The following is a 15194-nucleotide window of genomic DNA, read 5'->3' on the forward strand; positions in this document are numbered from 1 at the left end:
GCGTCTTGTCAGTTTTGCAGTGAAGGCAGTGGTCATCTTTGCTCTTCATTTTGTCTGTCCCAGGAAACGGGCGAGAGCGTGGCGGTGCGCATGGCCTTGGGAGAGACCCAGGTCGTGGCCGAGACGCGGGAGTTCCTCGAGAGCAACGGGGTCGTACTGGACGCATTCAGCAGGCCAGCCACGGAGCGTAGCAAGACGGTCATCTTGGTCAAGAACCTGCCAGCTAAGACGCCTCCCAAAGACCTCCGCTCCGTCTTCGGAAAGTAAGCTTTTTACTGCGACGGCAGTTAAGGGCGTGTTTCCTGAGAAGTTGCTATTTTCATGTGGATCACACTGGCTGCACAAGCACCAACCATCATGCTCTCAGTGCCAAATCCACAAACATCAGCATGAACAATACAGTGGAGCTAGCACTAGCTTTGCGCCACCCTTGCTCAGTCTCTAGATCGAACATGCTTTGGGCTACTGCTTTTTGACAAAATCAGTAGCTGAAGCAGTGCATTGTTGTGTGATAGCATATCTGTGCCTTACTACAGCTAGGCTAACTCATTGCTTTCAAATCGATGTTACTCAACGTGCTCTGAAAGCTCTGTATTTATACAAGCTTTTTCACTGGAGGAGGGTGGAGACCTATCCACAACAGTAAAAGTTGCCCTAAGTCAGCCAGTGGAAAGCACAAGCTCCCTCTGGATAGACCAGCGAAAATGAAATCTTCACCATGGAAATAAACACACAGGGACAGTCACTTTGCATTATTGCATGATGGAGAAAACATCACAAAAAGAGGTCATGTTGGTATGTGCCTGAGCTATTGTAGAAAAACATGAGTGGTGCTTTGGCTCATAGATGACATTCCTCGTGCAGGTTTGGCATGCTGACGAGGGTGGTCCTCCCACCCTGGGGAGTAACTGCCCTGATCGAGTTCCAGGATCCCACCGAAGCAAGGGCTGCGTTTCGACGCCTTGCCTATTCCAAGGTGGGTTTCACTTGTTGAATTGAAAATTGAAAACTCCCTTTTGGCGTTCTGCAGCACAGTGGCTTTAAGCAGCCTAAACTGGCATTCTGTTCTCTGGGCATCTGCAATTTCAGATTACAAACTAATGTTAGTTGTAATAAAGCTTTTAATAGTTTGTGACAGAGTCAATCCCAGAAATATGAAAACCGGAATACCGTATTTACTCGCGTAATTTGTGAAATTCCTTTCTTTAACTTAAGGGTTCAAAAATGGGGTGTGCAAAATGCACAAAATTTTTCTGAACGCAACCTAATAAACTCTGCAAAGGTCATAAGGTCATAACATGTATATTGCTGCTGTATGGTATATCCATGCCTATGTACCTTCCATCTGCATCTCTCGCTGGGCAAAAAAAAAAAAAAAAATACTCCAAATATAAGATGCCCCCGCCCCACATTTTGTAGCTTCTCACGTGATGGCACGATGGTACATACGCAGCTCAAAGCAATAAACACCGAACGATACATTTGCAAAGCCAGCATTCAGAGGCAAATGGACATACGAGGTAATAAAGTGCCACCTTCGCATGCGACCCAGTTGAGTAGCGGCAGACAGAACAGCCAACGGTTCAGTAGTATTAGATTCTGGCATAACATACGCTCTGCAGGTTAGCGGAAGTTTGCGTTCACAGCTGTTCATACAGAAAAGGGACCACTGGCGCACAACTGACTTCTGACTGGAAGCGATTTACGAACAAATTACAGACTTTTTTTTGACGCTACTTAGTCACCTTTCACTGCCGCACATGATGACATGGCTGCGCCGACCTTCCCAAGCCTGCATGACCTGCGTGCACTTGCATGCATGGTGGTGTGCTCGTAGAGCAGGAAGCAATAAATATGCGAATTAAAGTTGTTGTTTTCTTTTTTTTCAGAAATCTGGGTTAAAAGTTAGGGGAGCGCAATATGCGCGAGTAAATATGGTAATTTATAGTTTTATGCACCAGGCACGCGCTGCAACACAAGTTGACAATTTTTTTTTTGCTGACGAACTCGGCAGCATCATAACAAAGCATTCAAGAGTGGGTGACCAGCGCCACAGCTTCATTCACCAGTAGCAGGGTCAAGCGCCCTATGCGCTAACCCTACTGCGTGCTAGACTGCCTCTTCTAGGTACACTGTACCTGAGCCATGCCATGTATGGACATTTTTCTTTCCCTGGACAAACCAGATTAACACAACAGGACACAAGTCATGCTTATCTAAAGCCTGATTATAATGCAGTTATAACTTGATCTAACGAAACCCGATTTTACAAAGTTCTCGTTCAAAGAAACAAATTTCGATTCCCCGTCAAGTACCGATAGAGCTCGATGTTCTCATGAGCTCGAAATAACGAAACAAATGACCACTAAACCTGATTTAACAGAGCTTTTCCGGGAAGAAATGAGTAAAAAAATGAGGTGATTTCACACTCATTTTGCCCACAATGCCTCGCAGCTTGTTGGCAGCGGGCCAGCAGTAAGACCTAGGCACCCAAGTCACGGCCCTGGTTTCGTTATGACGGGGCTGCAAGCTGGGCCGCTGCACGGAACAGCGGCACTTCCCACCTTGGCTTTGAATCCGTTTTATGAGATGGCGCTTTCACGCACAAGCGATTCGGGCCTTTGCGGACATTTAATGCGCGCAGGTGCATGGTATTGGCAAATACGACAGCTTTTGGATGCCGCTTCATTACAGTTTTAAATTTTGAAGGGTGGAAAAATGTCTTCCTAAATTTTACAAATTTCCCGGTTTAACAAAAATAATCCTGGGATGCTCTTCGCTTTGTTAAGTTGAGTTTTGACTGTAAAAGCGAAACTGTGTCGCAAGTGTGCAAGAATCAGCCGACATAGTAGCTTGTCCTGCTGAATTTGTTCGTGAACTCAGGCTGCCCTCCAAATGGTGTACAGAGGCTGGATGCGATGGCTCAGTTGTCACTTCCTGTTTCAGTTCAAGCATGTTCCCCTGTACTTGGAATGGGCACCCACTGGAGTGTTCGCCGCTGGAAAGAAGGGTGCAGTCAAGACAGAGGAGAAACCAAAGGTTGGTGTGGGTGACCTGGAAGTACATAAACTGGCACTAGGCTTTGCAACTGATGTTATATTTGTAAGTTGAATCTGGATGTAAAGAACTTCCATGTAGCGAATTCCTCTTTATTACGAAGTTTCTCAGTTACCCAACTCCGTTTAATGAAGGTGTTGCAGTGGTCAACCTCGATGTAACGAACTAGCCATGATAAGTGTAACGTTAAGAGATCGGAAGCAGGCAAAGTGGGTGAGGGAACAAACACGGGTTAATGACATCCTAGTAGAAATCAAGAGAAAGAAATGGGCTTGGGCGGGGCATGTAATGCGAAGGCAAGATAACCGATGGTCCTTAAGGGTAACGGAGTGGAGGGCGGCAGAAAGTTAGGTGGGCGGATGAGATTAAGAAGTTTGCAGGCAAAGGGTGGATGCAGCTGGCAAAGGATAGGGTTAATTGGAGAGACATGGGAGAGGCCTTTGCCCTGCAGTGGGTGTAGTAAGGCTGATGATGATGATGATGATATGACGATAAAACACGAATTGCCAGGGGGGTCTATTGTTGCAGCAAGCGAGTGTAGTTGACACAACGTGCTCCAGCACGATCGACGCCTCTCAGTGTCAAGCGCAGCAGTCTCCTCATCTTTAACTTTTGTCACACCAAGTGGCAGTACACCAGTTCACTTCCAAAAGCAACACAGAACAACAGGACGTAACAAAGAACGCACAAGACAAGCAGTGTGCACTCATAGCTGCCTCTTGGTTGCTCGCGCGATTCAGGTACTAACAGCAAACATGCAGCAGGAGCGGGGACAGCAGAGAGGGCCTGCAACGCGAGACAAAGAGTCCCATTCCAAGGCCTTCTTCTTTTTCTTTTTACAAATGATGAGCACTTGGAAAGAGGCATTTGCTTTCAACAACGCTTTCTCCCCATTCCACAAGTAGCGCCACCGCACTCGCATTATCAACGCGATCGCGGAAAGTCTCAATTTTTACGATGGGCATTTACTGTGAATGTTTTATAGGTCATTTAATATACATTTTTCCTTCCGTTCTGTACAGTCGTCTCGAGTTCTGATGTGAAAACTGGATGTAACAAGAACCTGCATACTATAACAAATAATTGAGGCCTTTTCTCGATTTCATTATATCCAGGTTTAACGTATGATGAAATGCTTCAAAAGTCATGCCACTCATTTTTAGTGCTGCCATCTAACTCCTGTAGAAATTTTCTTATGTGAGCTTGCATCCCTGCCAGTCATTTTCCTGCTCCACTGTCATGCATACACACACCATGAAAAACAGTGAATAAATTGAACACTACACTTGTTTATTTTTTTAGCAATCTTGTCATCGAAAGATCTAAAATCATTTTATAGTGGCACTACTCTGCAAGTTATCTCTCAGCTGGTGTAAAAATTTTGGACACACACACGTGCACGGACTGTTGTTTCTTTTCTGTTTAGGCGCATTCCTTTGTCCATCATCTGTTTACGCTGTTTTTGTCCAGCATATATTCGACGCACAGTTTGCCTGTTTTGTAGACGTGGCTAGTGGTTTGGCATGAAAGTGACATAAAACAACAGCAAGGTGTCATGGATGTCCAGGCGGATGTGAAGGAGGAGCCTGCGGAGGAAGTGGCAGAGCAGCCAGAACAAGATGCTGATCAGGGGGAGGCAGAAGAGGAAGTGCCGCCCGAGCCAGACACGACACTGTTTGTCAAGAACCTCAACTTCTCCACCATCGAGCAGGCTGTCCGGGAGGCAAGTGTCTCTCTTTTCTTTACTAAGCTGCATTCTTCAGCATTTCCTCTTAACTATGGCTGTGCGAATATTTTTGAAATTTCAATGAGTTTGTGCATCGTACCGTATCTACCGGAATGTAGTGCTCACTCTTGCTGACATGAAACATGAAAAACTTGTTGTTATTCAATGATATTGATTCAATTGAAGTTAGAGGGGCAACCATCCCATCTCTAGTATATCAGTAAAACAAACTCGCACCATGTTCATCTAACTGCAGTATTTGTTATTCTGTTCTATTCACATCGTCTTTCTGATGTTCAGAGCACTTGAATTTCTCGAATATTCGAAAGTACCGAACTTTTATGCTCACCTAAACTTATTGCGAAACGTCATGCCATATTGTTTCTAAACGAGTCTATTATTTCAATGTACAAAATCCGGCACCTGTCATGTAAAGCAGCTTAATACCGCAATTCATTTACAGCTTTGCAGAATCAGCTTAGCTGTCTGTATTGGTCATCAGTAAATCTACTACAGCATTAAAGTATAGTATCATTTTGAGCAGTGCAATCTGTTTTGACTGCAGCTTGTTCCTGACACTATTGTGACATCATGCGTCATTTCCAGTGGGCTTATTTTTGTCAATCTTTTATTGCAGCACTTCGAGCAGTGTGGCACAGTCCATGAAGTCACAATCGCAAAAAAGAAGGATGTCAAGAATCCAGGTGAAGTACCAGTGCATGACACCTGTTGAGTTAGTCTTTGTTGATCATATATCACTTGCATTGAAGACAGGCTTTCGCCACAACTCAGAAGCAGCACACTTCAGTAGCTGTATGCACCGAGATCTAGCTGGTCGGTTCAGTGACCCCAATGAACAACTCTAACATTTCAGGGCAATATTCACAGGCTCCAAAGCAGCTTTGCAAAAGCTCTCTGCCGCGACGCAAAGGTGGAGGAAGTGGCTCCAAAAGGGCACTGTTACCAGAATTTCCAGAAAATATTTTTCATGCATTAACAGAAAAGGCATCAGTGCTAGAGTGTGCAGTCTCATCATGACAGTTTCCTGCATTTGATTGACCCACACTTAAAAATTCAGGTTTTTGCACTTGCTTCCTTGGTGCTTAAGAAACTTCCTTGCACCATCTTCATTTGAACACTACATTTATTGACGACTATCTGGGCCTTTCAAAGTGGGTGGGCCACCACATCAAGGAAAACGAAACTTTGCTACAACTAGCCTGATCAGCACAGAAGCTGAGTAGCATGACAAAAACTAATAGCTATAGTGATGGGCACCTTACACGGCTGGTAGCGGGACCGCTCGGACGCTGTTGCCTGTGAACAGTGTGATGATGGGGCAGTGGTCATAAGCTGGTGTCTCTGGCTTGTGGGTGCAAGAGAGTACGTTATGCATGCTCAGAAAGGTACTGTCTCTCCGGGCGTGTCAGCATCTGCCAGTGTCCTCGTCGCGTGCTGCGCCATATTAGTCGCAATCTGCAGGTTAGGAGCATTGGTGACGCTTCCTTACAATGCATGGCATAATTCATGGATGCGTCGCGAGATACTCTTCAGCTTCGTACACAATGATAGGTGCGCACTAACTGAGACATTGCAGTAAGCCACTACGCTGTAAGCAGGCACCATATGCATGAGGTTTAAAACCTGAGGGTGACATTTGATGCAACTATAGTTTCAGCACAACTACAGCTTGAACAAGTATGTCTTAACGGGGTTTTACTGTAGTCCCTGAAACATTGCTGACAGTGCTAAGCGTCGGGACTTTTACACCATGCTTCAAAGCAGTACAAATCTTTGAACTCCCATCTTCTCCTCTTCAAGACATTTGCCTTCTTGAAAAAGTGTAGGCTCTTTATCAGAATCCAGAAGGTGTTCTTCGGAGATTGGAAACTATCATATTGTTTTGTTCTGTGCTTTTTTTTTTCTTTGTAACTTTCTTTTCCTCTTTTTCTGAGGCCTGTTTTTCTCCTAACTTCCTCCCCACAGCAGGGTAGCACATTGGCAGTTTTGCACACATCAACTAAAAACCTTCTCTTCATTAAAGATCCTTCTTTCTCAGCATACGTAGGCATAGCTCTCATCGAACAGCTGAATTTTACTGACCGTTTTACTGACTGCGCATAAGAGCCGCTCGTGTGCACCTAAAATCGTTGTCTTTGATCCTTGCAAACACAGAATCTGCTGCAAGTATGCATGAGATGCACAGGACGAAGGCTTCATTTGTGTTGTTTCTTCAAGATGCCGTGCACAGAGGGGGCATTCAGGAGGAGGAGCTAATCTGTTGTGCCTCTCCTCTGTGCAGGCCAGCTGCTGTCCATGGGGTACGGCTTTGTGCAGTACAAGCAGCGGCAATCAGCCAAGCAGGCTCTCAAGCAGCTGCAGCACTCCCAGCTGGACGGCCACGCCCTCGAGCTCAAGCTCTCCAAGCGAGCCACCACAGCAGAGTGAGTGCGCCACCTTGTGATACCGGGAGGGTGGGGGGCCAGCAAAGTGGGAATGTGTTACCTTAGCCTCGTGTGCTTATTGTGCGAGACGTCAGGAACTTGTTTGCCAAATCGACCATTGCCTAACAGCATTCGTTACGCATGGCACAATTTTTTTAAAGTGCATCATGCAACTTTGGGGCACCCTGTTTTAGATCAAAAGAGTAAATTTGAAAGATCTCATTGTAAGCTATAAGCGTTTGATGCATATCCTAAAGTTTGTGTTTTGTGGACATTGACGCATAGTACATCAGAGGGAATAGTGGGTAAAAGAAAGCAACCAGTAAAAGCAGGGAACGAGAGCAGTGGTGCCTCAATGCAGAGTCATGCCAATGTGGGGCTTGTCTCTTTTCAAGTCCCAGTTATCCGTTCCTTCCCACTCATGTCGGAGCACCTCTAGGCCACATTTAATGAAAGTGAATTTGGGCTCTTGTTCGGACAGGTCTGATGTCTAGAAAATATGCATCTTGAAGTGTTCCAGCAGGCCATTAGGTAAGCAGCTCAGTGCTTGTGTGAATCTCAAATCCTGATAGGAGGATTGAAGCTTGGCTGGCATATATTTGTTTATTTGTTTAGTCACTTGAATAAAGCGTACACAGTTTGGTTCCTCACACTTGGCTCTGTCTGCACTGCTAAGGTGCGAGCACCTGGCCAATAGTATACGCAACAGTACCCAAGAGGGGGCCCCCCAAGGGGGTCTTGCTTGACCCCACCCCCCTGATTTCAATTCTTTTGGCAGAGCACCCCTTTCCCCCCGCCCGGTACAAGATAGAAGAGAATACATAGGGCTTCTCCTGAAAAAAATTTATGGCTGCATGCCTGTTTTGAAGAGTGGTACTGCATTTGTACTCTAGTTGTGCACAGTCTTATGGTCTAAACTTCCCACGCCACTGAGTTCACTGTACACTAGGGGCTTCCGTAGTAACCATTGTGGTGTGGAAACTTTTGATTGAAGCTGTGCATGCTCATACAAAGTGTCATTTGCTATGTATGTATAGCAGTTCACATAGAATTAGAAAAGAAGACTTATTGTGAGGAAGCATTCTTGCCACTGAAGAAACTGTACCTGTGCAAGAAAGAGACCTCTACGTTGCTGAAATATGTTTTGGAAAACGTGCTGTAATGACTTGCTTTTCTTGAAGGAGCCATGTTATCAGTGCTGCTGTGCTGTCAGCCTAGAACCATATCGTCATGGTTTCTTTTGGGGGGGACTGGCTGGTCCAGGGAAGTGACAGCAGCACGGCGCAAGAAGGCGACTGACCTCGGCAAGGAAGGCACCAAGATCCTGGTGCGCAACATACCCTTCCAGGCCACCCAGAAGGAAGTGCAGGAGCTATTCAGGTGGGTCACTCATGACAGGAAGTGTTCTGGCTTCACAGAACTGCAGCCGTCTTCTTATCCACTCTGTCTTGCATTGTGCTTGGCACAGTGCCCTAGTAAGGTTGAAGTCATTGTGGTCATGCAGGTGCACAGAGTTGGCCTTAGTTGGCTCGGGGTCAGTTTGGGACAGGGCAAAGCATGGAACTGAAGGCAGAGAGAGATTAGGGTCCAGCTACCCCACACAGAACTCTTAGATGCATAAGGGCACCTTGGTACAGATCTCTATTCTTATTATAGCTCTGTATGCTCTACAAGCTGTGTGGAAATGTAAAGTTTCACATGGTCATGCCTTCCATAGACTCTATGCATGTATATATAGTAGCCTTGAAATCTGCTTCAAGTGTCATATACAACCTCGGGAGACCTGTCATGACAGCCTTGCCCAGTGCACCATGAATATTGTGACTGGTTGGTTATGCTTGGGTGCACAAGTTGGGGACTGTTGCATTGGCTAGCACTATGCTTTGAAGTTACAGGTGAAAGGGTAAGCTGATACTAAGTTGTTTTTCTCTCTGTCTCTCTCTAAACAGTGTGTTCGGCACCCTGCGAGATGTCCGGTTACCAAGGAAGCTAGCTGGCAGTGGTCGCCATCGTGGATTCGGATTCGTCGACTTCCTGACCAAAAATGATGCCAAGGTAAAATGGCTTGTGTTGTTTCGGCACTTTCATACTTGGCTGGAGAATTGCGGATTTTTAAATGCAGAGAGTGTGACTCACTGATGACTTGATGGATTGTGGATTGCATTGAAACAGCAGTCGGTTTGGTTCAAAGCCTAGTAGCACGACTGCCCAGCACATTTTGTAGTCCTTAGCTTGAGGATGTGAGTCCCTACCACCTTCAAGAGATGAAGGTTGCTGAGGATGCAAAACTAGCCACACTGCTGCACTCCGAAGCAAACCCTATGGGCTGTATGTCTTTGACAAAGGCTGTACATACTTAAAAATGCCTTATTGTATACTACTGGCATAATCTGTGTGATTAATATAGTAATTAAACTTATTGCTGGAAAGCTCTCAGTAAATTGGGGTGTTCTTTCTTATGCATGTGACAACTGCAGCGTGCATTCGAGGCCCTGTGCCAGAGCACGCATCTGTACGGGCGCCGCCTCGTACTGGAATGGGCCTCCACAGATGACCAGGAGGTGGACACGTTACGCAAGAAGACCGCCGACCACTTTCTGCGGGGTGGTGAGCACATGATTTTGCTCAATTTTATAGCACCCTGTGCTTGTGAGATGCTTAGGAAGTCTTGCAAGCCAGAAGATATCTTTACTCTACATCAGTCATTCGCGATGGCGTGGCTCTGAGGATGCTATCTGGTAGTCTGGCTACTGACTAAACACAAGTTTAAAAAAGAATCACGTAGGAATATTTACTTGATTTGAAAAAAATAGCGCCAGAGCATGCAAACCACGAAAAGACAAGGACGAGACACAAAGCGCTAACTCACAACTAATTTTATTGAAACCAGGCAGCGCCTTTATATGGCGACGTTTCACTGAAAAAAAGAAGGAGGAGGGCAGGAAAGGTAAAGAAATCTAAGCGACCATCACAGCGAACACACATGAGCAAGCGGTAACCAAAACAAAAACAAAAAAGTTAACAAAGATTATTTAAGGGCGGCATCTAAAAATTCGAACTCGGACGAAAAAAGTGAAACAGATGTGGTGCTGACACACCTATTGCCAAGTTTCCTTATGTAAAAAGCCTCGAGACATTCACGTGCCTGTTGTCAAGGGATGATTTATTCACACACACACCAGCCCCCCGTGCCGGAGTCCCCACTCAGTCATCCGCGGTTTGCACACTGAACGCAACGCGCACAGAGCTCACACTGGAGCCCACTTCGACCACGCCAATGGGGATCACACCCGCGCATCCTAAGTGCACATGCTTGACATCCTGTCCCTCCTGCCGTCCAGTGTTGCCAGCCGTCCCTCTGTGTCCCCTGATGGTGCCACCCGCACTGGCCCTTACACTTTGTTTGTTGTCCCATTTGTGCTAACGATTTATTCTCAGTTATCACAGCATGTTGTCACGTTTTTGATTTCATCTAAGTCCTGTGGAAGTACCATGTTTACATGAATGTAATGCACGGGAGGGCAGGGTGGTTTGATTCTATATTAAAACCAAAGCCTTGCCTCCACAGCCTCAGTGCCATTTAAAATGCAATAAGTTAAGAAATGATCGCAACACAATAAAGTGAAGCTGCAGTCACATTTCGTCTTCCGTAGATGACAGTACATTTTTTATTGGTTATAGTAAGTTTTTTTTTTTTTTGAAGAAACGGATGTACCGTAAAAACCGGAATACAGGTCGAACTTTTTTTCAAAAAACCACGATGAAAAGTCGACCCGTCGTCTTATATACCGGTCGTTGGCGGAAAAACTACGGAAGTGTTGCAACAATGGGTGGCTGAACTCAACAGCGTCCCTACATCGCCATCGACATCAGCAGCCATAGAGTTTCTTACTATTAACTAGAGGGAAAGCTGGCGGCACTGCACCTGAGCCACCATGGGCGCTCAAAGCATCATGGGGCAATGAGCTACTTGGTGCGGGACAGTCGGTTTTCTTCAGGAACAGAAAGTGGCGCTACTGAGATGTTCTGTTCCGTCCACGATGCAGACTTTGGCGCAAACATAGTGCGCAAAAGCCATAGTAGTGAAAACGCAACAGCACACAATGCCAATAAAAGGTTTTTGGTTTCCGAAATGCCATTAAAAAACCTCTTAAAGTGTTGAAGTGACAAAATTTTTTTGAAAAACATATTTCTTTTTAAAAAAGCGTCTGTTAAGCATTAAATATTGGCTTTTGTTGTCTGCAATACTTGGCCAATAGGAGAGCAAGCAGTCACTTATTTTGGGCAAACTTTATATTTACATGCTTTTCTGCTCATATGTTGCAATTTATAGACAGGATATTGAATGCTAGGACATTCTTGATTGTCAAATAATGTTTGTTTTTTCATTATTTTTTGGCCAAAAGTTGTGGCTCTGCAGTCGGCAGCTCTCCGCCCCATGATGCTTAGAACGACCATGGTGGCTCAGGTGGTCTCGAGGAAGCTCCATGCAAACTCTTATAGGTGGGCACCAACTTTCCCTCTAGTTCATAGTAAGAAACTCTATGTCAGCAGCAGTGCCGCCATTTTGCGTTTCCTAAGTTGCAAAGATATTTTGGTTAGAGGCTGCTCTTTGACATTTTGTTTCAAAATTCATGAATGAAGTAGAAGGAACGCCGACCAAAAGGTTGTTGTTTAAAACGAAGACGTTTCGGCTTCCATACGGAAGCCTTGATCACCTTCGGCTTCCATACGGAAGCCTTGATCACCTTGATCAAGGCTTCCGTATGGAAGCCGAAACGTCTTCGTTTTAAACAACAACCTTTTGGTCGGCGTTCCTTTTACTTCATTCATGAATCTTCTTCCCGACCAGACGAGTTTTCGTCAGACTTTAGATTTCATTGTTTCAAAATGAGTGCAGGCCGTCTGCAATTCACCGTCGCCTTCAAGAAAAACGCGATTGAGTATGCGGAAATTCACGGCAACCTGGTGGCACAGTGCAAATTTGGAGCAACCAAAAAGAGCATTCAGTACAGGCGGTGGCAGAACCTGTGCATTACAACTTGCAGCAACCAGAAGAAAACATCATTTCGTGGGCAGGCCACAGCGTATCCAGAATTGGAAGGTGTGGAAATACGACGGGACCAAGCCTTTTGCCCCGCCCGCACTCCCACTCCGCGGTTGCAGCGTTCCCGCTCGCTAACCGCGGGTGGGGTTTGTGCTCGAGGGAACAAAGGGAGGGCACAACACAGCGTTAACACTCATATGCTATTTATTACACTTGCAATTAATACACAGAGCGGGCCAGCTAGCTACAAAACATGAACGAGGCATTCCTCAGAAATAGAAGGCTACGTAAGAAGGACTTACCGGCTGGGGCAGGGGCGCGACTTCGGAGGTATCAGCGGCGAACGTTTGTATGCGCCGATAATGGCGGCCGGGTTTTCCCGTGCACGCCGCATTCTTGGCGCAAAGCCGTTCCCTAGCATTTGCTGGGGAAGGCGACCAGAGCGCGCATTTGCTGCACTCGCTTCGCTGCCTGAAACCAGAAGTCCAGCGGCAAGGCACGACGGATCCCCGTGCGCCTGCCGCGGCAGGTCACGAGGGCGTGCGGCTCCAACCGCTCGTAACGCTGGCCGGATCCCGAAGAGACTCCCTCCGGTCCCGCAGAATTCCGCGTAACCTACGAGGTGGCGCTCCCGTCACCGTTCCCTTTCCCTCATGAGGGAGACTTCCCTCCTCGCCCAACCGGTGTTGTCCCTGACAGTCGACGATGAAGATGGGCCCCCCGTCGAAATGGAGGAGGGAAACGGGTTTCCACATCCCTCCCTCCTTAAATGTTGGCCTACGGTTGAACTCATGCATGGAGGCCAACGACGAAGGGGCAACGAGCGTTGCGGTGATGACTGCAAGACAGCTCGTACAGGCGAGGTGCCGGGGTCATCCGACGAGCAGCAAGGTCACCGGGCACCTGTCCTTGTCCCGCGGCAGGCATCCAAAATTAGCGTGCCGGGAGGGTGTTGTTCGCACCAACGCGCCTCTGTTGGAAGATAGGGGGGCTGGCCCCCCCCGCTCTCGTAGCCGCTGCAAACTGCTCACCGGAGACTCAGCAGCTCAATGACTCACGGCCGCAAGGCAGCAGGCAGGGACCCATACAATGGACAGCAGGCCGGGGCGGCTTCTCTTGAACTCTGCATATCGCTCCTAGGATCTACAAAAGTTTGAATCAAAAACAATGGAGACCGCGCAAACTCACCATTTGGTAAAATGCGGAGCAATGCAAGTGCCAAACAATCCTATCCGGCTCCGCCCAAACTTTCGGTTCATTTGAACATAGCTGGCTCTCTTCGGTCGAAGCACATTCGCAGTTCGCTTTCCAGCATGGTGATGTTAAGCTCACTTGAGCTGCGTTAGCGTCTCTGGTTCCGCGAAATTATAAATTCGCTTCGCAGCCCAAAAAACACTAAGTTCGTTCGAACAAAGTCAGCTTTCTGTAGTTGAGCGAGACCTCTCGGCTCTAGCGAGGTTAAATATAAAACAAGCAAACCCGTTTGCGCGTGCTTGTGTCACGGTACGACTGTGTCCTCCCAAAAGCAACAGGCAGCTCCCGAAGAGCCTTAGGCCTACTCCCTCTGACACTTGCCGCGGCCAACAAAGGGCCAAGGACAACAGCTAGAACACAACGCCACGAGGAGATACGTTTCTGCTAAGGTGACCCTAATGCGAACGGCGCCTGCCGCTTCTCGCGGTGTCGCAGCGCCCCGGTGCTTTTCCTGTAATCATGACTGCAATCCAAATCAGCTGATTACGGCACCCGGCTCCCAGAGCCAAAGAGACAGAAGAGAGAATATTTACAACTATGTACAAGAAAAATCGGGCCACCCTTCAGGCTTCCGCATTCACTCGCTTCTGGCTTGCTGTTCTCCGTGGACGTCTCGGTCTCGCTTCCCATATGTGGACCTCGTAGGTTCACCTTCCAAAGGTGCACCGATGAAGTGCTCATCAAAAGCGTAGCATGCACGGCAATTCTCCCATGCTGCTATTACGGTCATCTCACTGTCAAGAAAGCATCTTATCCTTGCTAGCAACTCCGAATTCGGGTCAGGCCTAATGCTGTTCCAAATCCGGGCGGGCATTCCATGAACCGAACTGACATTGGGACGCCATTGTGGAAATATGGGGGGAGACAAAGGGTAGGGACAACAAAGCGTTAACACTCATGTGCTATTTATTACAGTTGCAATTAATACACAGAGCGGGCCAGCTAGCTACAAAACATCAGCGAGGCATTCCTCGGAAATAGAAGGCTACGTAAGAAGGACTTCCGACTTACCGGCTGGGGCAGGGACACGACTTCGGGGGTATCGGCGGCGAACGTTTGTATGCCCCAATAATGGCGGCCGGGTTTTCCCGTGCGCGCCGCATTCTTGGGGCAAAGCCATTCGCTAGCATTTGCTGGGGAAGGCGAGCAGAGCGCGCGTTTGCTGCGCTCGCTTCGCTGCCTGGAACCAGAAGTCCAGCGGCAAGGCATAACGGATCCCCGTGCGCTTGCCGCGGAAGGTGACGAGAGCGTGCGGCTCCAACCGCTCGTGACGCTGGCCGGATCCCGAAGAGCTCTGTCCGGTCCCGAAGAATTCCGCGTAACCTACGAGGTGGCGCTCCCGTCGCCGTTCCCTTACCCTCACGAGGGAGACTTCCCTCCTCGCCCAACCGGTGTTGTCCTTGACGGTCGACGATGAAGATGGGCCGCGTCGAAATGGAGGAGGGAAACAGGTTTCCACAAAGGAAAGGTTGCGCTGCATGCAATTACCGTCACCACGCTGTACTCGTAGAAATGCAGTACTTCCACAAGATGTAGCGTATTTACTCGCATATTGAACCCACTTTTCTTCCAGAAAAGTTGACAAAGTTGACATAAAATAAAGTCAATAAACTTGATTTATAGACTAATACCTTGTTTACAGTTCTCTGAATAAATATTGCTGTTA

General features: G+C 47.3%; 1 protein-coding gene across 1 annotated transcript in view; it reads left to right on the top strand.

The window, feature by feature from the left end:
* Positions 1-15194, top strand: part of LOC144121669 (putative RNA-binding protein 19) — an 88702-nt gene that overhangs the window by 22847 nt on the left and 50661 nt on the right. Inside the window, exons 18-26 of the mRNA XM_077655004.1 lie at positions 64-263; positions 865-976; positions 2947-3039; positions 4625-4780; positions 5421-5487; positions 7086-7227; positions 8491-8607; positions 9177-9282; positions 9705-9834. Of these exons, the coding sequence (XP_077511130.1) occupies positions 64-263; positions 865-976; positions 2947-3039; positions 4625-4780; positions 5421-5487; positions 7086-7227; positions 8491-8607; positions 9177-9282; positions 9705-9834 (1123 nt within the window). The remainder of the gene's footprint in view (positions 1-63; positions 264-864; positions 977-2946; positions 3040-4624; positions 4781-5420; positions 5488-7085; positions 7228-8490; positions 8608-9176; positions 9283-9704; positions 9835-15194) is intronic.

This window comes from Amblyomma americanum, chromosome 2, assembly GCF_052857255.1.
Source record: "Amblyomma americanum isolate KBUSLIRL-KWMA chromosome 2, ASM5285725v1, whole genome shotgun sequence".
In the NCBI taxonomy this organism is placed as follows: domain Eukaryota; kingdom Metazoa; phylum Arthropoda; class Arachnida; order Ixodida; family Ixodidae; genus Amblyomma; species Amblyomma americanum.